Raw genomic sequence first — 24,819 nt, 5'->3', positions numbered from 1 at the left:
GTGTAAGCTATGAAGCAGTGCTACCTCTTCTCTGATAGCAAAGCAGTGTGTTTTTTCTGTTTTTTCACTTTTCCAGCAGAGGATAGAGCTTGTGTTACATTTGTGTGGTGCAGATATAAAGAGAAAAGTCAGAGCAAGGTGCACAGAGAGGGCAGCAGCTGCTCTAATGCATCATTAAACTCTCCGCTGTTGTTTCCCTACAGGCTGTGCTATCATTCGCCCACCAAGAGACGGAGGGATTAGATACAGGGGGCTTACACAAGAACAGGTACGGAGATATTTACCTATTGAACACATCTACTGAAATCGCGGTTGAGTAATTTAGAAAGAATCTTTGTATTCTTTATTGAAAATAAACCATTGTTGTATTAGGTGGAAGAAGGGTCTCTATTATAAGGGTAGAGCTCTACAACTGGACATTTCAAATAATAATAAGAAGCTTTTAAAATGAGATGTTAGTTGTATTCATAAAAATAAACAAAGCTGTAGATTCTAAAATGGCCACGAAAGCTGTAGAACTGTGGTCACCAACCCTGCTACTGGAGATTTACCGCCTTGCAGACTTTATCTCCAACCCTAATCAACACCACCTGAGCTCCATCTAATTAATGCCTTCAATAAGTGCTTGATTAGCTGAAGGAGGTGTGTTATATTTGGGTTGGAGGTGAAACCAGCAGGAAATTAGATCTCCAGCAGGAGGCTAGGAGACTTCTATAGAACATTGAAAATATACATGGTTATTTTATATATAATTGTTACACATCGCCACAAATACATTGTTAAAAGTTATTAAATAAAATAAATACAATAAAAATAAATAAATTAAATGAATATCCAAAATGCCTTAAGGTAGATATGTCAGCAAATATGATGGAATGTTCTCAGTATTTGAGATATTGGATATCTTTTGTGGTGATTAATATATGATGTTTAGGCCTGCACTGTAAATCCAGTGCTCAGTATGGTAATTAGACATAAAGAGCCAAACCCTTCAAAAATAACAGAAGTGAAAGTGATAATTGAACGATAGTGTAGCTACATGTCTATTTTTCTGACTGACTGACTGTTTGTGCAGATCCGCAGTGTGCAGGTGCTGCCGGTGGATTATGAAATTGAGTACATATGCAGGGGGAACAGGATCATCGTGGGACCAAAGGTCAGGAAGTGTCTGCCCAACGGCACCTGGACTGACCTCAGCCAGCGCAGCAAGTGCTGTAAGCTTATCTCTCAATCTCTTTCTCTCTCTCTCCCTCTCTCTCTCTTTCCTATTATCTGACCTTTATATAATGTGTATAATGCCTCTCAGTGTCGTGTTTAAAAATACTCTCTATAGATTTATGAACTGTAACAAGAACGAGTCTGAATAAGAAAGCTCCTCTATTTATTATTATAAATGACCTTTTCCACTTTTTTTTCTGTGACTGTGTAAAAGAGACACAGCCCAGACTTTACTCTGTGTACAGCTCATGCAGAACCTGCTTTTACAGGTATTTCAAAAGACAATATATAATTGGATTTTAAATGAATTAAGCTCTTTTATATCTTATTTCATTTTGTAGTCAGCATTAATGATTTAATAAAATATCCCAGCGAACATTTGTCTTTTGTATAACCAAAATTGAAATCTTTTCCACTAATAAATCTGTGTGTAATCACAGTTTTAAAAGAAATTGAAGAGATGGCCAACAGAGTCACTGCAACAAAAATATCAATATGTTATTACTATGGTATCAAACTGTCGATCTGGGCGAGTGCTTAGACCACTGTGCTATCTGCAGGCGGCTTACACAGTTAAAACTCAAAATAGTCAAAGTCAAAGGGAACTTCATTGTCATTCAGACTACACAACAAGGAGTGTCCAGTTGAACAAGGCTATGTTTCACATGTGCAAATGCAATATAAACAGTATTGACAGGTAGAAATTTACTTAAAGAGAAAAATAGCAATAAAAAAATCTAATATTGCACGTTGTGTAGAGTATTGCACATTGTTACAGTGGTGATACTGTTGCACTGTGTAACAGGAAGTGTAAAGTGTTGTTTAGACACACATTACTATGTGTTTTGAATGTACAGTGGTATGTTTAATGTACTTTGACATGTGAACTCAGGAACAGGCAATCGAAATCTGCATGTTAATGAGCTCATGCATGTTAATCACAAGTTCTCAGCACCTGCTAGGAGGTCAGCATGGGAAATCAGATGGTGTTCAGATTCACAGATTATATTATAAGGATTAGAAGTACTGTTTGATAAAATACAACTACAAATGAGCAATAGAAAACCTCTTAAGTGCTTCTGTTACATCCACACAGAATTTCTTTGCATGGCGCTAATGTTTATGAAGAGTGTGGTCTTGCCAGATTTCACAGAAATGGTTAAATTTCCATTAAAACTGCCATTTATGGTTTGAGCAAACATGTTACTATGAAGCTATGTACTCGTAATGTCACAGTGGATGGAAGTGAACACCCACTTTTGAAAAGGAATGTGAATGGCAATATTGGGCTTTTAGTGATTTCTTTGAAGTATGTATTTTATAGAAAGTCTTATGTAGCCATTTCTAAACTGCAGGTTTCAGGATCATCCGTTTGAAAACTTGTACAAAAGTACAGGTTATTGGGAGGTGTAGCTACTTTTAGCTAAACAGCTTCCATAGCCAGGTGTAAACCTGGTATATTGCCCGAATAATTACTACAGCTGTGTACAGATGCCATCTCTGCCCCAGACAGGTCTGGCCAATAAGCAGTGAGGATGTTCTCATGCGCTTTGTTGTGACACATTTTGGCCTGTTTGAGTTTTTCCTGTGTGAAAACAAACCAAACCAAGTGAAAATGCCCTTTGCCAGAGTCTGGAACAAGACCCAAACTGTTACCACATCAGCTGGGAGCAAATCTGTTTCGATGTTCAGAAACAACCCAGGGACCACCAAAGCACAGGCCTACCATGGACTGAGAGGCTGGTGTCCAAAAACAGCACCTTCAAAGTTTGCTAAAGTTTGCAGTTAACCACATGGACAATGAAAAACCCTTTTTGAGGTCAACACCAAGAACACTGTACCAAGTGTTTTGCATAGTGGTGGTAGCAACATGTTCTCTGTCTGTTTTTGGAACTGGTACACTGCATAGAGTGGGTGGAATAATGTGGAAGGAGGACTACCTCAGTATCAGCCAGTTGACACTTAGACACAATTGAGTGTTCCTACCGGACAATAACCCCAAACAGCCATAAAAAGTGGTTGTGTAATGGATAAATCAGGCTGACATTTAGCTTTTAGAAATGGCCTTCCCAAGGTCCTGACTTTAAACATGTGGAGTGTGCTCAAAAGTTGGGTCTATGCCAGAAAACCAACTAATTTAATTGAGCGCAATAAATTCTGCCAAGAAAAGAGGTCAAATATCCCAGCAGGATTGTGCAGAAGCCGTCCGATGGCTACCAAGGTGCATGTTGCACTGGGATATTTAACCAAATATTAAATGTGGTGTATGTTTATTTTGACCCTTTGTTGATTTTAGAACTACCCTCCCTCCCCAGTTAAAAAAGAATTAGAAACCAATTCTAGTTTTTATAAGATTAATGTTTTACACTTATTCTGCTCCAGAAAAGGAACAGTTCAAACAAATCTTTAAAAGCTCAATATTGCCATGAAATTCATGTCCATGATCAGTGTTTGTAAACTTCCAACCACAGCCGAAAGGAATTAAGATACCAAGGGCTGATCAGAGTCCTGTTTTTCACAGCACTGTTAAAACACGGAGCACTAGGGTTAACAACACTACTTTTCACACTTTTGAGTGAGATCACACTTTATGTCAGTGAGATTCCCTGTGAAAGAAAGGGAGTGCCACCCATTTACACTGTCTGCACCCGCTACACTAACTGGCATATTCAATATGTGTACACTACTGGTCAAAAGTTTTAGAACATCCCAATTTTTCTGTTTTTATTAAAATAAGCAGTTTAAGTCCAGTGAATAACGTGTGATCTTAAATGATACAAAGATCATTTTCAACTGTCAGGGGAGTGTATTATATAATATATAAATAACCTGTATAAAAAGTATCTCTTTTTCATTGAACAAGTCATTGGTTAACAGCTTACAGGGTTGGAACAGACAGTTTTACTGCACTCTCCACCACAGTATGTAGACAGCATTGCATGTCTGGCTTGCTAGCAGAATGACTAGAAAAGTCAATTAACCCAGAAACACCTATAGACCTTTATTAATCTTAATAGTGTTGTTTTTTCAAATAAAGCTGTGTGAGTGCTGTGAGTACAGTTTCCTACACCATCAAAAGGCTCTTGAATCCGTAACAGCAGCAGAAGACAAATTCCTGAAAGTCAACAGCTTGTGTGATAGGAAGCTCAGATGACAACACCTTGTAGCAAAGCTTAACACTGAACCAAGTTTCAATTGTGAAGAGAAGACTTGGAGCTGCAGGTTTGACAGTTTGAGTGGCTGTAAGAAAACCAACGCAATGATGACGAAATAGGAAAAGCAGACTTACCATTCAACACTACCAGTGGGCTACTGATGTTCTAAAACTTATGACCGGTAGTGTTCAGTACTTTTGGAATTGGAATTGGAGTTGGAGAGGTGATCCAGAGCTCACAGCAACAGCTCGTAAAGTAATGTTCCAAAATGTAGTGTAATGCCGTCTTGGCAGAGGAGAGGCTGTTACCACAGCAAAAGGGGGCACAAACTTTCTATTAACTCCCATGTTTTCAGAGGAAATAGAATACTTGATGATGTTGTCAAAAAATAGACTTAGCTTAATGGAGGCCTAATAGTGTAAAGTTATGCGTAATCTTAGGCATGAAATATTCTTAGAGCATTCACTTCCCTGGTTTGCTTTTATCTGATGTATACAACTTATTTTAAAATGGTGGCACTGCTTGACATTTTAGGCAGCTAAAACTTGTAAACATTGGATGTGCAGATGTCTGGATACTTTTGTCCAAATAGTGGCCACTCTTTCTGATCTTACTGTATATGTGTGTGTATCAGTGTTGCCCTGCGCAAAGGTGTGGACATCCCTGGAGAATGGGCGTGTGGTGGTGTCCCCGCACGGGCCAGCGGTTGAGGGGACAGTGCTGCATTACAGCTGCCTGACCGGCTTCATCCTGGAGGGACGAAACAGCACACAGTGCACAAAGCTGGGCAAATGGGACTCCCCCAAACCCACCTGCCGCTGTGAGTTTGCGTGTGTGTGTGTTGTTTTCATATATGCTTTCAGGATGAAAATGATCTATCACTATTTCAAATGATCTAACTGGGTATGTAGGACAGTCACCCCATTTCATTTTTTAAATGGGTTTGGGTTGAGTTTAGTATTAGACTTAGAAAATTCTTACATACAGAGCTGAGGAAACATCACTCAATCATCATTTGTGTGTCACACATAGGAATTTAACTCATCCATTCAGTAAACACACACATCTACACACTAACCACACATTCCTGGAGCAATGGCAGCCTTAGCTATGGTGCCTTAGAAGCAGTTGGGGATTAGGTGCCTTCAGTTGTGTCCTGGCAGTTCAGGGCATCGAACCACTAACCTTGTGGTCACAAGGACACTTCTCTAACCTTCAGGCCACGACTGCTTTTCAGAAAAGCAGAAAAGTCCTGAAAGAGATCACAATAAACAAGCAATGTATAAACACAATAATTTTTCACATTTATAAGATTGAAGGATGAATTCTTGTCTGGATGTTGACCTGTCCACTTTTCTCAGTCAAATTTATTTGTATAGCGCTTTTTACAACTGTTGTTATCACAAAGCAGCTTTACATAATCAGTAGAAGACAGAAAAAAATAAATAACATAAAAATACATGACAAATCTAAGACCCTGGCCAACAGGGACAGTGGCAAGAAAAAATTCCCTCAGTGCTGTAGGAAAAATCCTTGGGAGGAACCAAGACTCACAAGGGGGACTCATCCTCCTCTGGTCAGAACTATTTATAAATTATTGATAAAAGTCACCAAACCGTCTATACTGTTGAACTGCTCTGGTCATAATCATAATATAATAATCATGGTGTAGTATAACTTAATATAGTCATGGCAGTGATGAAATTCTGATTCTGATTTAACACCAAGTACATTCAGCTGGCATTGTGTTAGTGACTGGCTTCATATGACTTGGAGGAAGCGCTAGCTTTTAGCTTCCCAAACTAGTTGGTTGAAATTGGAAATGATGTAATAGAAAGAAAATTAAAAAAAAAAACTTAAATGTGTATATTCATTAATAATGGCAAAGTGACCTGAAACTACAATACTGCCACTCTCATTCTGCATGGATGGTTTTCACCAAACATAACATTTTTTTTATTTAAACCAAAGAAGTTGCACTTTGGATTCATATATTAAAGAACATTCTTCCTATAGGTGTCAGATTTTCCATTTGGTCCTGAGCAAATTCTCATTTGGACAAATTTCTTTTTCAGTGTTCAGGTAGTGGACTTTGACATTGCATGAGACACTTGTATAAACCTGTGTGGTGAAGACCGGTCTTAGATAGTGAAGACCCATGTTTACATTCTTGGAAAATGAGAGGACCTGCTAAACACACTTCAATTAACCCTTTAAATGAATTCCAAGAGGTTCACATACTCTTTCTGACAAAGTTTCATTTGTTTAAATTAGTTCCCATGATCTAGTTTGAGGGATTATAGCTGAATATCTGATCATATTTTAGCTCTAATATATGCAGAAATACATACCATACAATTGTAAAGGGATCACAGATTGTCTAGTGGCACTGTTGTATTACTAGACACAGATACTGATATGTACACAACACACATAGTATATGTTATTATCACATCTAGATATTTACACATTTTGAACACTCAATTAACATATTATTATTACACATATGTGCTTACATTCATACCATACATAAGCATACCATACATATGCTTACATGCATTTCTTGTTATCAGAATCAAAATTTTTTATTTATTTCGCCAAGTATGTTACACGCAAATTTTACTTGGTGAGAGCAACACAAGTATGACAAGTATGACAACTGCAATACATACAGTCATGGTCAGAAAATGCACCACATTGGCATATACCCCTGCACTTCCCCTAGCACTTTTGTTGCATTTACAAATGCTTTGGTACTCACATATTTATTTTTTTATTTGTTTGCATTAAAGCAACAAAAAAGCTGAGAATATGTCCAATCTGTCATCATTCAACTCCAGAAATGGACTGGACAAATTTATTGGCACCCTCAGTGTAATATTTGGCAGCCCACTCTTTTAAACGATAACTGAACTCTGAAGTCTGAAGTCTGTTCCTGTAACTATGAATGAGTTTCTTGCATCTGTCTACTTTAATTTTAGACTTGACTGAAACTATTTCTGGGTGCTTTTTGAACTATGCTTTGATTCATTGTCCTGCTGGAAGAATGATGAGCTCTGACAGAGATCCAGCTTTCTGACACTGGGCCCTACATTGCACTCCAAAATTCTTCAGTAGTCTTCAGATTTCATAATACCATGCACACAGTCAGGGCATCCAGTGCCAGAAACAAAAACCTGAACAAACTCAGAACCTTTTTGAACTTCCACCCTGTTTTACCGTAGGGGCTGTTTTCTTTTTTTTTGAGGGCTCATTTTCTGTAAACACCCCATAGCATCCTCTTACCATAGCATCTAAACTGACACTGTTGAGGATTGAGAATCTTTAGCCACCCCTGAACAATCCTTCATTGCAATCTTCCATAAATGTTTCTCTTCCGCCCACATCTAGGGAGGTTAGCTACAATGCCGTGGGCTGTAAACCTTTTAATGACGCTGCAGACAGGGGATCTCTGGAGATGGTCAGTGCTTTCTGCATTTAGACTGGTTGATCGTGTGGTTTCTACATTGTCAGCACCTGTTACTGTTGCCACGAATACAAAGGAAATAAGCATCACATGATTGGAATCTAATTATTTCTATTACAATATTTTTCCAGTCCGTATCTGGAGTTCTGTGTGGAATTCAGAACTCAGATTTGACTCTTTTCTCAGCTTTTTTGTGTTGCTTTAATGCAAACAGAAGAAATAAACATGTGAATACCAAAGCATTTGTATCTGCTATCAATTTCTGGGAGAGGTAGTGTGCTTTCTGAAAGAAATGCTGGAGTGCCAACATTTTTTGCCCAAATTGTGAGTATATGTGGGTATATGTGAGCATGTGTTTGCATTTCTTTCTTTATTTGTGTTACTGTTTAACTACCTTGAGCAAAAGCATCACTTTTTTGTTTCTTTTTCTTTCCCTCTCTCTTATTGCAGATGACAGACATTACACAGGTAAGAACAAGGCATTTTAACAACAAACTACACATACATGATGGCCACTTTATCAGGACCCCTGCTCTTGTTGATATACTTTGCTTGTGTAGTTATTTAGACCATAGCCCATCTGTTAATGCATAGTAAATGGAGTGATTCCACGCACACTACGAAGAACACTACCGTGATTGCCACACAGATAAGATCTGGTCAACAGCAGCTCATTAAATGATCAGTGACTACTGGGGCAGAGGCTGATAAATTATGAAGCATCAGGTAGACCATCTAGTGCTCATAAAGTGAACACTGGGTGTAAACATAAAGTGAGATTTTTTTAAGGGGCAGTGGACACTCAGCGGTTAGAGCTCTGGGCTATTGATAACAAGGTTGTTGGGGGTCGATACCTGGGCTTGGCAAGCTGCCACTGTTTTTTTGAGCCTTCACCCTCACTGGGCACTGTAGTTGGCTGTCTACTCCCCTGTGAGTGTGTGTGCTCACTGCCTGTAGTTCACTAGTGTGTATGTGTGTGTGTGTTCACTACCACAGATGGATAAAATATGCACATATATATATACACATTTCGCTGTACATAGTACAGTGACAAACACTTGCACCTTTAACACAGTGGACAGATAAATCCCTGCTAAAGGCCCTCCCTGCCGAAAGGGGGCGCTGTTGAGTTTTGGACACTTTCTTTTTCAAACTAGGTTGCTGAGTAACACCTTAAAGGTGGATTTTCATTCTTCTGTCCATTGGAGGCAGTGTTGTTTAAATCAGATATTCAGTGAATCGTTTTGCACACAAGGTGGTGCTACAGTTCAAGGACATATGTAGGCTGCAGTGGCACGTTAATGCCACAGAAGGCAGTATATAGCATGGTAACAGGTAGCCATACTGTCTTGTAATAGTCTTGTAACTTGTTTCACTTTACACACAAGGTGGTGCTACAGTTCAAGGACATATGAAAAGATGGGTAGGATGAAGTGGCAATGTTGTGCCTAAGGAGGGCAGTATTGAGCAAATACATTGGGATTTTCTGCAATTGCAGGCAACTTTAGGCCTCGACTGTGGATTTTGGGATATTTCCATATTTTTAGCTTGAAGCAAATATGCATAAAGGCATTTTCCAGCAGACCCATACATATACTTTCTAGCCATAGCATGAACACCACTGACAGGTGAAGTAAAAACCATTGAAATTCTTCATCATCTCACAGTGCCATCTGTCAGGGACGGACCACATTGTTAATGGCTAGACGATTGGGTCAGAGCATCTCCAAAACATCAGACAGCTCTTGTGGGTTTTCCTTTGGTATACAGTGGTCAGTACCTATCAATAGTGCTCTAAGGAAGGACAACCAGAATACTCGCAACAGGGTCAAGAGCACCTAAGGCTCATTGATGCACTGCATGGAGCCTCCACCTCACAACTTTCAGGACATAAAAGGGTCTGCTGCTAATGTCTTGGTGCCAAATACCACAGGATGTCTTCACAGGTCTTGTGGAGTCCATGCCTCAATCAATCAGATCTGTTGTGGCTGCCATAATACTCTTCATTATTAGGCAGGTACTATTGTTATGGCTATTTGGTGTATATATCATTGCTGCCAGAATAAGACTGGGTCCAAGCATCTTTTAGATAAGGAAAAAGTCTCTCAGACCAAGAGAAAGAAACCTGGAGAGGAACTCAGAAGACTCAAAACCCATACTCCACATGGCACAACAAGCAACAAGGAAACAATAGAATAAATGGTTAGATTTATTCTACTGGTGAAATAATAGAGATCTTGCCATGAGTGCAGGGGACACATGGTCAGTATTATTGTACAAGGAGACGGGATGAAACTGACGTAAGATCCCTAAAAACGTCTGACTTCCATGAAAATTTTTTGTCAGTGTCCTGGAAGAGTGACCATATATAGTTGTGGTCAGTAAGTAAGTTTAAATCATCTCATCATGGGCATGAATGTCATTGCAGTGCCTTCAGGAGCTTCTTTTTCTGGGGCAAGTTTGAATTTTTGGAGGGTTTCCTGAAATCAACACAGGGCCAAATTATACATACATGGTCAAAATGTATGCCTCAGATTATTAGTTCAGTGGTGCTCAGAATTCTTCAGCGTAACCTCAGAAAGTAATCATTGAGGTATAGCTGTGGAATGGTAACACTAGAGATTCACTAACAGCCGAAATAAATTCCTGATTTTGATTCTGAATCTGACCTCAGAGGTGTTTGTGGAATGGATAACACAGGCTAACACTGAGCTTTTGGAATAGTCTTCCCAGTCTCAACCTTATACTGTGCTTAAAAGACAGAAATGGAACTCTGTCTTTAAACAGTGATCAACTATCCAACAACAATTCTGCTAGAAGCTTGCTGATGTCTGTCTGGACGTGTCTGGTCAAGGTGCAACTTGCTATGGTTCACCTTATGTTATTAAGTGTGCTGTATGTTTGTTTTTGACCCTGATCATATCAATGTGTTGATTCCATAAACCCTCCAAAAATCTTGTTTATTTCTAACAAAGATGTACATTTTATGTCATTAAATTAAATTTTGTGAAAATATGGACGTCAGTAAGTGCCCATCGGTACTAAGCTGTAACAGCAGGTGTCAGTAGAAGAGCAGGAGAAAGGCTGCGGTGTTTGAAGGGTTGTTAGTTTGAATGTGATTATGGTTAACAGTAGAGGTCGCAGCTGAATGTATTACTGGAGGAATTGATGTCTTTCAGTAACGCTGGGAGGCAATGTTATCTCAGGAATGTAGGTGGAGGTTATTTCACATATGGCTGCAGCAGATAAACAACCAAATTAACGCAAGCTCTGTAACGTGAAAGCTTGTGACCTTGACAGCATGGGTCGGTTGTCAGGCGAGGCGAATGCTCTGCAGACGCTTGTATTCAGTGCTTTAGTGCGTGTGCTGCGCAGTACGCTTTGGTTCCCCCCCAGTGTTTTCTGAGCTGATTAATGACTGTGTCAGTGTCAGAGTGTGCCAGTGACGTCTAAACACGGCCACTGATTATGAAGGCTGTGGTTGGTTGGATGGGGTTGGGGGGTCGGTTGAGGAGAGTGTGACGAAGGATGTCAGGGAAAAGGGAAGGGCAAAAATGAATGAGGGTGGAAATAATTATAAAATAATAATAATTTAGATTTATAGCACTTTCTAGTGATGAGTGTTTGAGAATGCTGAAGGTCACAGAGGATGTACAAAAGAGGAGGGAAATAATAATACAGTAATTATGAATTGCATTTCACTTTTTGTAAACCACAAGACACTTATAGTAATTGAGGACAAAAATACAATGTATTAAACAAAATACAGGACATAAAGGGCTGGTTTCTCAGACCCAGATTAACCCTGCTAGCCTTAATCTGTGTCCAGGAAACTGGGCCTAAATGATTAACACCCCCCCCCCCCCAAAAAAAAAAAAAAAAAAGTTTTAAAAGGGAAGGAAACATTTAAAAAAAATATTGAAGAGGGCAACAACAGCAGCGGCAGGAATAATAATAATAGTAATACATTTACAAGCATTTCTTATCATCCATAGTTTAAGAATGCTGACATAAAGTATATCACAAATTAAGGGACTGAAATGATTACTGAAAGTTAAACATATACAGACAAGAGTGACAGAAGTAAAAATGCAGAAATTGATGAAAAAGACAATGACAGTACCCATCAACAACAACAACAACAACAACAATAATAATAATAATAATAATAATAAATGAAACATCACTCTTTTCCATGTTTATAAAGGTTGAGAACACAAACATAAAATAATATACATTATATGTCCAAATGTTTGTGGACACCCCTTTTATTGAACGCATTCGGCTACTTTAAGTCATAGCCATTGCTGACACACACATGTGCAAATGCACACACACACTGCCTGTCTGGGCCCTGTTGAGAAGCATTGACGCATTTCAGTGACACAGTGATGTTTACAGTTGTTGAGGAAAAACACATTAAATTACAAAGAACAAAAGTCAGAGGAGAGTCACCAAAGATATCAGATGAAACAGCAGGGTGAGAATAAATGAGGGAGACAACAGCAATAACAACAATATTAGTAATAATGATAGTAATTACGGTGAAAATGATAATGGTCACATTAAATTGTATTTGTACATAAAGTTATATACAACTGTAAAGCTTCCACAGAAGTTGTTAGTTGATGCATAAAGACATGGTTTTACATACCTATTTGCAACCCTGTGATATGAGCTTTGCTCTGATTGGCTGATTTGCATCACTTTGGAGGCTTTCCTTTATAGCACTCTTACAAGGACATTGAAATGATGTTTTTTTAAATTATACACAAGTTTTAATGAATAGTAATATGTCATATCAGCACAGTGTGCAATTAGCTAGCTAAAGAAATTGTAGCTGGTTGGATATGGTTAGCTTTTAGCATAGCACAGATAACCCTGGGCTTTTTAGTGTGGTGCTTTTGAGTTCCCTTTATTAAGTGCATGTAGTCTGAGGCAGTTCAGTTGGTTTTATAGGGAGTGTAGATCGTACAGTAGAGATGGTAAAGCTGGTCGACTATGGTTAGCTTTTAGCTTCTGAACTCCCCAAGTTTGAGATCCTTTTCTGCAGACACTGGCACAGGTCAAGTCGCAGCCACAAGTTCTGGTTTGCATAGCACCCATTTTGCTTAAATTAGCAGTCTGGTGGTGATGTGCTGCTTGTTATGGGTGTATGTAAAATTAATGAGTCACGACTGTTATGTAACAGTTTTGAGGTTGTAGACTTTTTACCATTTTATAGCTCGGTATTGGTTATGTCAGATTTTCTCTTCAATGAAGAGACAGCGATGTTTGAGGTTCAGGTATTCAGGAATTTCCATGTACCGAATTTTCATCATTATTTAGCTATGCCAAGATAAATACAGAATATAAATATAGGATATTAGAAAAGCAGAAAGTGTGAACGCACATTTAACAATACATAATAATAAATAATAGTAATCTCTTAGATGTGTATGGTACTATTACAGTAGTGTCCCTGTATTACTTTAGGACTTTATTGTCATATTATGTGGAGAGATCACGCTTCTTGATCTAAACTCTTAAACTTTACGAGCTGATTTTTTTTTGCTGCCGTTTAAACTGGTCACCATGGTAACACCCTCTCTCTCCACTCTCTGCAACGGGTAGCAGTGTGTTAGATTATGCTTCAGACATGAAGCCTGGACATATCAATGTATTCATAGAGTTAACCCCAAAGACAAAGATCCCAGAAATATAGTCCTATACTTCAGCATCAGGCAAGCAAACCAAACCCGATACCCTGACACTTCTAAAAAACAAATACATGGGCAGAACTAAGCATCATTGCTAACACAAATGTTAGATGTTCCTTGAAATTGGACAGCTAATTAAATCTAAGGACATTCATAACCATAAATAAATCAAAACAAAAAACAAAAGAAAGATGGTTTGACTTACCATTCAAGATTAAACCTTTAAAAAACTTTACTTTTTTGTTTCTTAAAGCAATATTGGGGTGGTCCAGAGGCCCCTTATTATCTTTCACTTTACGTATTCTAATTTGCTGTTTTTTCTCTGTGATTGGGGCCAAAAACAAAAACAAAAGAAAAATGGTTTGACTATTACAGTTCCAAGTTTCAAGTATCAAAAAAGTCATTTGCAATAAAAAATATTTTATTAAATAATAAAAAAGCAGTTAAGAGAAATTCTTGCTGGGATCAATTTTAAAAACAAAGAACAACTTACATTAAAAACATGTATGTAAATGTTGTAAATGTAAATGTGTAAATGTACATTTTTATTTTTCTCCATTATTTGAACCCTGTAACTACTTGGAACTACTCTTCATTTACATTAATGTCTATTTAAAGTGAAGAACATTTTTGCCTTCTCCTGTAAAGTCACCATTTTGGAGATACATGCTTTTCATTGGACAACGACAAGATATTTAAGAACTTCCACATCACTCAAGCAAGGCCCCAATCACAGAGAAAAAACAGCAAATTAGAATGAGCAAAGTGAACGATAATAAGGGGCCTCTAATAATGGGGGTAAATTCAAAGTGACTAAGATACATTTGTGTATGCTTGAATATAGGCAAGTTCTACTGCAGTATACTGAACATCAGTTTTATTGAATGCATCTTATCAAATGATTTCCTACCAAAACACTGAAGCGTGGACCATATTTACACCTCTCATACACTCATTCAAAAACAGACAAAGGTTAGATACATTCCAAAACAGACCTAAATATAGCGGGATGCTGAAGCACATTTTCTAATAACGATAATTCTTTAGTTTGTGCTCTTTAAACAGCTGGTGTTCAGGGGATTTCACACACAGACTCAGAACCTGATTTGTACCTGGACAAATATCTACAATAAGGTTTTTTATGTTGCTGTGGCAACCCTGCTGTCTCTGAATCACCCACACACTCCTGAACAGGCAGAGACGTGGAATATTTGTAGCTTTTTCCAGTTGCGAGTGAGAGACGTTCTGTCACAGTGTAACGGAAAAGTAATTCCAGTCGTTAGTCGGCATGACCATGCAAAATGTTAGCGTCCTGAACAACCATGTGAAAACCCTGAAAAACTGTCTCAGACATCTACTGCCTGAAAGCCTTTTCAGAAACCTCAGAGTCTCCTGGAACGCTGTGTTCGTGTGGAGAGAAGGCCAAAACGCAGAGAAAAGGGTGTGTTTTTACAAAAAAATGGATACTTGTGGAGACTTAGAGACTTAACTTAGAGAAAGCACAATAAGAAACTCTGGAACTCATAAGAGAGTGAATGCGTAATCACTGCAGTGCAGCAACGGAACAGCACTTTCTTCCCTCATGTACCAAATATCCAACTCTTACACAAGAGTTTCTACCATCATTAAAAACCATCCAATCAGCCTTTTGAAAAAGGAACGATTAAAGCTGAGGATCTGCTGTGCTAGTGTATAGAGGAGAATGTGTTCAGCTATCAGATAAATATGTACTCAACTTTCACACCCTTAGAGAAAAGAATTATACAGAGCCAATGTAAATACATTATAATACTGTATGTAAATGTATGTATTATTGCTTTTTTCATGAATATTTATCACTATTAATATTAAGCATTCGATTTGTTGCTTTGGCAACAGTTATTAATTATAATTCATGCCAGTAAAGCTATTTGAATTTAATTGAATAGTAAAAGACAGAGAGAGAGAGAGAGAGAGAGAGAGAGACAGGAAAAACGAGGCCCTGGGTCAGGTGGAGAAAATGAAAAAAGGCAAAAGACGATGGGGAAATCAGAGTGAGAGCTGAGGCGATGGAGAGAACGAAGGCAAGGTGACTGGGAAAGAGAGAAAACAAGAAAGGGAGTGAGAAAGCAAAAGTGAGAGAGAGAGAGCAAGAGTGAGAGAGCATGAGTGAGAGGTAAAGAGCGCGAGAGAGAGAGAGAAAATAGGGGGAGAGGGTAGAGTGAGATTTATGTCCTCCATCTATTTAGTAAATGACGCATTCTGGCTGTTTTTACTTGCTGGAAATGGCTTGCTGGGTTTTTATTACACAGCCTCGGCTCCCACCTGAGTCTCTGGAGCCTCTGCCTCTGCAGCAGCAGCTCCAGCTCCGTCAAATCCCATTCTATCTGCTGACCTGCCTCACGGTCAGCAAGATGTACATGCTGTCCTTATTCATACACCACCAAATTTGTCTGCTCTTATTCTCAGGTTTCGGCCTCTAAAGTAATAATTTGTTGAAAATCTAATTTACAGAATATTTATTTTCTGTGAGGTTTGTCTTAGTTTTTAGTTTGTAAGTTCTGGAACTACGAGGCTAATGCAGCTAACAAGTAATGGAAGTTGAAATTATCCTGCCTAAATCATCACCATGTTGAGGTGTGAATGTTGCCAGTGGAATTTATCTCAGTGTTACTGAGCTCTGCTGATCAGTTATTTACCTCAGTGTTACTGAGCTCTGCTAAAGCATGAGTAGACTGATTAATCACTGTGCTGATTAGTTATTTATCTCAGTGTTACTGAGCTCTACTAAAGTCTGAGTAGACTGATAAATCACTGTGCTGATCAGTTATTTATCTCAGTGTTACTGAGCTCTACTAAAACCTGAGTAGACTGATAAATCACTGTGCTGATCAGTTATTTATCTCAGTGTTACTGTGATCTACTAAAGCATGAGTAGACTGATAAATCACTGTGCTGATCAGTTATTTATCTCAGTGTTACTGCGATCTACTAAAGCATGAGTAGACTGATAAATCACTGTGCTGATCAGTTATTTATCACAGTGTTACTGAGCTCTACTAAAGTCTGAGTAGACTGATAAATCACTGTGCTGATTAGTTATTTATCTCAGTGTTACTGAGCTCTACTAAAGCCTGAGTAGACTGATAAATCACTGTGCTGATCAGTTATTTATCTCAGTGTTACTAAGCTCTGCTAAAGCCTGAGTAGACTGATAAATCACTGTGCTGATTAGTTATTTATCTCAGTGTTACTGAGCTCTACTAAAGCCTGAGTAGACTGATAAATCACTGTGCTGATCAGTTATTTATCTGTTACTGAGCTCTACTAAAGTCTGAGTAGACTGATAAATCACTGTGCTGATCAGTTATTTATCTCAGTGTTACTGAGCTCTACTAAAGTCTGAGTAGACTGATTAATCACTGTGCTGATCAGTTATTTATCTCAGTGTTACTGAGCTCTACTAAAGCCTGAGTAGACTGATAAATCACTGTGCTGATCAGTTATTTATGTCAGTGTTACTGAGCTCTACTAAAGCCTGAGTAGACTGATAAATCACTGTGCTGATCAGTTATTTATCTGTGTTACTGAGCTCTGCTAAAGTCTGAGTAGACTGATAAATCACTGTGCTGATCAGTTATTTATCTCAGTGTTACTGCGATCTACTAAAGCATGAGTAGACTGATAAATCACTGTGCCGATCAGTTATTTATCTCAGTGTTACTGAACTCTACTAAAGCATGATTAGACTGATTAATCACTGTGCTGATCAGTTATTTATCACAGTGTTACTGAGCTCTACTAAAGCATGAGTAGACTGATAAATCACTGTGCTGATCAGTTATTTATCACAGTGTTACTGAGCTCTACTAAAGTCTGAGTAGACTGATAAATCACTGTGATGATCAGTTATTTATCTCAGTGTTACTGAACTCTACTAAAGCATGAGCAAACTGATAAATTACTGTGCCGATCAGTTATTTATCTCAGTGTTACTGAGCTCTGCTAAAGCCTGAGTAGACTGATAAATCACTGTTCTGATCAGTTATTCAATAGATTCAGTATAATTGAACTCTGATTAACACTATATTCAACTGGTTGTTGTAAAGCCAAACTCTAACCAGTAAATCCTTAATGGCCACATGCCCCCATCTCACCTCAGCCACCTCGATACTAAACATATCCCTCCAATAGGTCAACATAAAAGTCACTGAAAGGTCAAAGACATCAGTCGCCCACAGACTTTGCTATTTATGACTGCTGTAACTGCTGTAAGCTGTAACTGACTCCATGATGTTAAAGCTGACTGATTTATCCAAGCAAAGTAGCTGACTATGGCAGGAAATATAGCAAGAGTGGTTTTAGTGGTGAATACTTTGAGTTTCCGTGGTTTAAGCGTGCAAGCGGGGCGACATGAATAAAAAGCAACAACAACAAAAAAACACAGTTGTTGCCAATTGAAGTAAACTGAAAGACTGCCCCTGTATTGTTATAACAGTGGCGTATTCATGCACAGGCTACTGAGCTCTCCTAAGAGATTTGTAAATGATGAAAATGTGTAAGTGAACTGTGTGTGGATACCTTGAGGCCCAAATGTGCACTCTGTCATTTTTAGTAGATGAGAGAGGGTTGTCTTAAATATCGACTGTTTTCAGATTAATACTTGGACCGAGTGTAATTAAATCCCTGCACTTGGTATAGATTTTTAGGTAATAGCTGGGAATGGCTGTTTGGGCTGTTCTCTCTCCAGAGTGAACATGAGAGATGGAGGTATTGGCTTTTTTCAGCTGAAACGCTGTGATTGGTTTGAACCCAACAGGCAGCAGGTAGCATTACAGGGTTTTAATTAACAAAGGACACACACCGCGAGAGCTCTCTCTGTCTCTCTTCTCTTTCTCTCTCTTTTGCTCTCTCAGTCATTTTCCCTCTCTTGATCTTGTGCTCTCTCTCTCTTCATTTCCCCCTCTCTGGCTTTCTTTTTCTTTCTCTCCCTTTCTCGCTTGTCTCTCTCTTTTGCTTCTCTTTACCCCCATATTTGCTCTCTCTCTCTCTCTCTCTCTCTCTCTCTCTCTCTCTCTCTCTCTCTCTCTCTTTCTTTTTCCTTTTTTCCCCCTCTCATTCCATTTCCATCTCTTTCTCACTCACACTTCTCTTTTTTCTTTTTTCTATTCTTCTCGTTTCTCCTTACTCCTTCTCTCCCTCACTAACTCTCCTTCTGTACTCTCTCCTTCATTCACTCTATCTCTCGCTTTCACTCTACTTCTTCGTTACCTCCCTCTGACTCTTTCTGTCGCTTCTCTTTTGCCCTCTCCTACCTCTTCGCTCCTTCTTTTTCTTTGTGTCTTGTTGTCTCACTTCATCTGTCTGTTTCTTTGTCCTGCTCTCGCGCTTTCTCTTTCTCTCTCCAGTGAAGTCCCAGCATAATAAAGGTCTTTATGTGAATGCTCTTCTGGTCAGTTGTGAATGTTCTTGCATGTGAGTCTAAATCAGTGAGCCATTTCCGTTTCAAAGCTCCAGTTCTACCTTCTAGATCACCTAATCTTGATATTTGTTGTAGGTTGCCTTTCAGTATATGTGTGTGTATTCATGTATGTGTGTGTGTTTACAGAAAGGTCTCCCTTTGGATCAAAATACCATATGGCATTTATATAATATTCAGAAGTGACAACACATACAACCCTATTAATTTTTTTTATGCCCAGCCTCGTTCTCAGTAGTTTGAAAAATTGAAAGGTGAGTGTGTATATACATAAAATGATCTTCCTCACTAATTCAGTCCTCACTAGTATTGTAAAACAAACGTGTGAATGTGTGTCAGAGAGAGCGAGAGAGAGGAAAAAGAATGTGTGGGTGTGTTTTTAACAAGAATACAGTAATGTACTGTGAATACCTCTTTATCTTCCAAGAAGAATCTGGGCGTAAGACTGTCAATAAATGATTCGCTTTCAAGTAAACGAAAGAACTTCAGATCTGAAGGGGTCTCCACAGAAAACTCAGACTGTCCTATCCAGCAACCCTGTAGGCTCTCAAAAGCTTTAGCCATTCATTTATTTATGAAGCGGGGTGACGGATTGACCTGTCCGTGGTTCAGCCACAAATGTGCTCTTTTGTAGCTACAGCTTTGTCGTTGAACAAGCTTTACAGAATTGGTCTGAACTGGACTGACTGTTGTAGCTAATTTCCAAACAGGCAGATTGGAAACAATGATGAATTTGGCACCTTGATAACATACACCCAATTATACTACACCTGACCTGTAAATCTGTAAAGTTGTGACCTTTCATGCACATAGTATAACATAGTATAAAAGTTTAAAAATAAAAGTTAATAACAAACAGAATTACTAACTGCTGTGAAAGAAGGTATTGTGGGAAAGAAGTGGTAAAGCTTTCTTTTATGTTCTCCTAAGGTCTATGTATTAAGTTGGTCCACACAATAATAATTTTAGATAACATGACAGTAAGTACCCAGTCTAACTTTCCCGTTAAACAGGAAAGTACATCTGAAAATTACTGTAGTTTCAGGACCTATGAAGACAGTAATAATAACAAATAATGTTTACTGTGGTTTAGAACTTGGTGCCTAGGGATTTGTCTGATTTACTTCCCTGTTTTGTCTTGATTTGTTTTATTTTAGTTTTTATGCAGTCCTATGCAAATTACACATTTTACCTTTTAAAAAAATAATAGTAAACTCAGTTGTACACAACCATGTGTCAAACATACAATCTAATCAAATATAAAGCTATTTTTGGACAAATTCTAATGCACAGTTACTCGGTTTTTCTTAACATGAAAAATAAAAAATGTAAGTAATGACCAATGTGACTTGTTCAAAGATTTGGGCACCCTAAGTTTCTTACAGAGCCTCAAAAACAGTGATAAGGAAATCACTAACTTTAATTAGGAACTGTTAGCAGAATTAAATTTTAGTTAGAGTTAGAACTTTCAAATCTCTGATAGGGTTGGGCGGTATAACAGTAATATTGTATACTGCTGTAATAATCTCAAAAATGAGGATTTTTTAAAATTACGACATGTCTGATGTGTCAGATTTCTTTCTGCGTCTGTATATAGTAGCCCATGTGTATTCTCACTTATTGGTAACATCACACTCCGAAAACATTTGGGAATAAAACACAATCCCACTGTATTTGTGAGTTTAGCGACACGGTCTGTGCTGTGGTGTGTAGCCTGCTAGCTAGCTTATCTAAGTCCAAATGCGGCAGAACCTCATTTTGCCTTTCTGTTACTCCTAACACCAGTCGCTCGAGTTTATTGTCAACTTTGGTAGTTCAGCAGTTAGTCAGCAAAACAGCTGTTCGAGCTAGTTAAGCAAAGGCTTGCAGATCCAAAACTACAGCTTTCTGTCCATCCAACAGCCATCCAAGTCTCTTGATCTGAATCATTCTCATCTAAACGGGAATTATGAATGTTCAGTCAGCCAGGCTTGAATTTCTGTGTTGAGCAGATTATATGTTGCTAATTGTTAACCAGCTTCTCGGCTGATTCAGAGAGCCGGTTCTGATTTGCAGTTGTTGTCAGACTGATGATTTAACACTTTGCCCTTCTTCACTTAGTTTGTCACCCTTTAAGCAAACCTAACAGTTTATATTTCATCTTTAGATTATCTGACTCCTCAAACATTGTACTGTCATTCATTCATACATGAGCTCCTCTAAGCATCTCTCAAAACATCTGAATGAAAGTAATCAATGCCCACAAAGTAGGGGAAGTCTGTAAGCAGATAACCAAGCATTTTCAGCTTGGGGTTTCTATAATGCAGACTGTTATTAAGAAATGGCAGTTCAAGGGAACTGTGGAGATCAATATGAGATCTGGAAAGAACAAGAACATTTTGAGAGAACTGCTCGTATACTTGCATCAACATCCCCATATGATGACCAAGAACCTGCATGAGAGTGTATGGCACTATTTCAGGATACAGGTGTGTTTGTACATGGATAATCTTCATGGAAGAATCAAAAGAAGGAAACCTTACCTTGTCACAAAACTCAACGTTTGAAGTATTCTACAGAACATCTAGACAAAGCCGAATAGTGGAAAGAAAAGCTGTGGACTGATGAAGTCAAAATAGAACTGCATTTAATGAAAAGAACACCTTGCCAACTGTGAAGCATGGATTAGATCTAGCATTCTGTTGGGTTGTGTTGCAATCAGTAGCATTGGCAATATAGCACTAGTAAAGGAAAGAATGGATTCCACAAAATACCAACAAATCCTGGATGCAAATGTCAATTCATCTGTTGAAAGGTGGAAGCTGATAAGAAGATTGCTTCTGCAACAGGATAATGATCCAATATATACTTTATAATATAATATTTTTAAATAGATGTTAAACAAGCTATTCACTATTCAAGAAACTAGAAGCCTTCTGATAAGAAGACAAAAGATTGAGAAAAGAATTCAGCTTTTATAACCAAAATGTTATAAAAAAAAGCTATAAAACGCATCTGCAAGCTATAATTTTTGCCAAGGCCAGTTTTTTGCCAAGGCCAATTGTAATGGTTCAGGGGTTGGACGTTTAAATCCCAAGCCATGTCGCTTTGCCATCAGTGTCCGGAGTCCAAGAGCGCACAATTGGCCGTTCTCTCTCCGAGTGGGTACACCACTCTTTAATGTAGTGTTGAGGGCTCAGGTTTCTGTTAGCTGTTGACCTAGTACTTACCTCCCATCATGTCAGCTGGAGGAGGAGGAGCTATGTTTTCCTACCCTCCTAGTGTCACGAACATTGCTAGTGCTAGGGGGAGCTACAAACAGGTGGAATAATAGTCACTACCAGTTGGGGCGAAAAAGGAAACAATTTGATAAACAAATTAGTTAAGAAAATAAATAAATAAACAAACGTGGATCATGGACTGTGCATACACTGATAGATACATGGTTTCATTAGACAAATCAGTCTCTTAGTTGCCAATCAAGCACAGAAAATCATTCATTGATCCAATGCCTAATTTGACTTTAGGTCTTAACTCTGATTCTGTCAGGTGTTTTTGCACAGGCCATATTTATGACTTAATGTTTATGTTATAAAAGACATAGAAACTGCATTAGGATTTGCTGTGAATACTGTGTTTTATTAGCTACAGAGGCTTCCAAATTCTTCTAAATTGAACGAAAATGTACAAAATGTGTAATTTGACCAAACATTAGCATAAGACAATATGCACTAAGGTTAATGTATTAGTTCTGCTATTTGTTACATAGTTTAAATACACTTATGTTTCTTATGTTGTGTTCTTAAGTGAAATCATATTTCAGGAGGCTCTATGTGGTCTGTTGTGCTCACATGATGTATGTACAATATGTAAATCTACCTTTTGGACGTGGAATCAGAGTGAACATGAAATCACCCAGGTTATCCAGGCCCACAGAAGAAGAGGCAGAGGCCAGAGAGTCCTGTTTTAAGACAATATGTTGTGGATGAACGAGTCTAAAATGGAGCTTTTTCACCAACATGAGCCTGTTTTGTCCAGCTCACTGCTTTTTAGAGTAAGAATCTGCTGCCAACTGTGAAGCATGGCGGTGGCAATTTGATTTCTACCCCTAAGGGGACGATACATTTGGCTTTGTATCAGTGAATTCAGGCCGTTCCTACTGTCCATGAGCTGAAGCTGAAGAGCAGACCAAAGCACACAGACATTTTTACATCACAATGATTACAGTGATTGAATTTGCAAAAAAGAAATGAGAAAATCGTAACTTTTTAAATTGCCTAGTCAAAAATCCCACTCTGGAGTACCTGCAGGACCTGGAATGCACAGTATATGCTTGAAGTTCCAGTTCTCACCACTACTTAGGACTCCCCCAATCAAACAATGCCACCAGTGTTTGGAGGGTTAGGCTAGCATGTGCTTTCTGAATGTGCGTTTGAAACGATGTACAAATGAAACTGGACTGTTAAATGGAGTAATAATCTTTACAGTTGTTTTTAGGTTCCTTATTACTTACTTAGAGATTCGTCCAATTAACTAACTGCTTAAATTGATAGCATCATAGTGAAATTTATTGTATGTTTGTTCTTACCACTCTATAACTCCAGGCAATCATCCAATTATGAGATATTTTACTATGTAGTAGCTAGAATCTTCATTTTCATTTCAGTGTAATGCTGGGTAAAATGGGGGTAGGCACCCAGATAGTTAACCTGGATACTTCCCCTCATTTTTACATAGCTAAATAGATTAACTGCAGTTTTCAGAATATGTTCAGTCTGATTAAGTGTGCTTTTCTTCCATTGGCCATTTTGCTCATTTTTAACGATAGGTGCTAACATTTGTGGAGAACACTGTATCTAAAGGCAATTACGGTGTGGACAATAGGACGCAGGTGAACTGCATTACGGGAAGGCACTTTCCTGTGTGATTCACTCTGGCACTCAGTGTGGGTGCCACCATTAAGGTACTAAATCAAGCTCTCGCCATACCAAGATCTTTTTTTCTTCAAGAAAAGCCTTTCATTCAGTTATTTTACTGCAGCATTATGTAATACAGCAGTGTCAGACATCATTATTTCGTCCTCCTTTTCCACTTACCCTCTCTCTCTGTTTGTCTGTTTGCTGTGTGTTTTTTTTTCTTTGGTGTCAGCATCATCTAAAGCGCCCTTCATTAGAATATTCACATTACTTCAACCTAACAGTGGCTGGAGGAACAGCTCTGTATGCGCCGAACCCTAATGGAACCTTTTGCCATTAAAGAAGTACTACAAAGCTGACTGGCAATTTACTGATATCCTTAAAGCACAGACTTTCTTCATTCAGTGCTATTATATATATTTTTTGCATGTGAGTCTGCTGACTTCAAAGCATAGTTCAGTAATAAATTTCTTTAAACCATTTTACAAAACAAAAACACCCACTCTTTTTCAAAAGGGCGGCACTGAGCTCACTGAGCAAAAGAGCCAGTGGTGATAGTACTGGAAATGCAGTTTAAACTTTGTGTGAAATCAATCATCCTGAGCTGTGATAATGAGTTCTGGAGCTTACAAACAGCAACAAGTAGATCCAATTAACCCTGCTAAACCTACAATTGGCCTACGGGGCATATCTTTATGTGTTTCACAGCAACTTTGGAATTTATTAGACGATCAGCATGTGATCTGTGTCCTCTAATTCAGCAGAAGCTCAGTTGTACAGTCATGCCAGGCTTTGAACACATATTCTACATAAGACACAGAGAGCAAATGAAAAAACCCAACAAACTGTCACTGATAAAAAATCTCTATAAAAAAAGGAAGTAGGTATTTATTCTGTACTTCAGGTATATTGTATCATATCCTGTTCA

The 24,819-nt window shown here is 38.4% G+C and overlaps 1 protein-coding gene across 3 annotated transcripts in view; it reads left to right on the top strand.

Moving 5' to 3' along the window:
* Positions 1–24,819, top strand: part of gabbr1b (gamma-aminobutyric acid (GABA) B receptor, 1b) — a 191,592-nt gene that overhangs the window by 57,685 nt on the left and 109,088 nt on the right. For all 3 annotated transcript variants that reach the window (XM_072675872.1, XM_072675871.1, XM_072675870.1), the window contains 4 exons: positions 204–268; positions 1,076–1,214; positions 5,008–5,193; positions 8,290–8,307. In XM_072675872.1, the coding sequence (XP_072531973.1) occupies positions 204–268; positions 1,076–1,214; positions 5,008–5,193; positions 8,290–8,307 (408 nt within the window). The remainder of the gene's footprint in view (positions 1–203; positions 269–1,075; positions 1,215–5,007; positions 5,194–8,289; positions 8,308–24,819) is intronic.

Source organism: Salminus brasiliensis, chromosome 3 (assembly GCF_030463535.1).
Source record: "Salminus brasiliensis chromosome 3, fSalBra1.hap2, whole genome shotgun sequence".
Taxonomy (NCBI): domain Eukaryota; kingdom Metazoa; phylum Chordata; class Actinopteri; order Characiformes; family Bryconidae; genus Salminus; species Salminus brasiliensis.
This window is presented reverse-complemented; position numbering and strand designations above follow the sequence as displayed.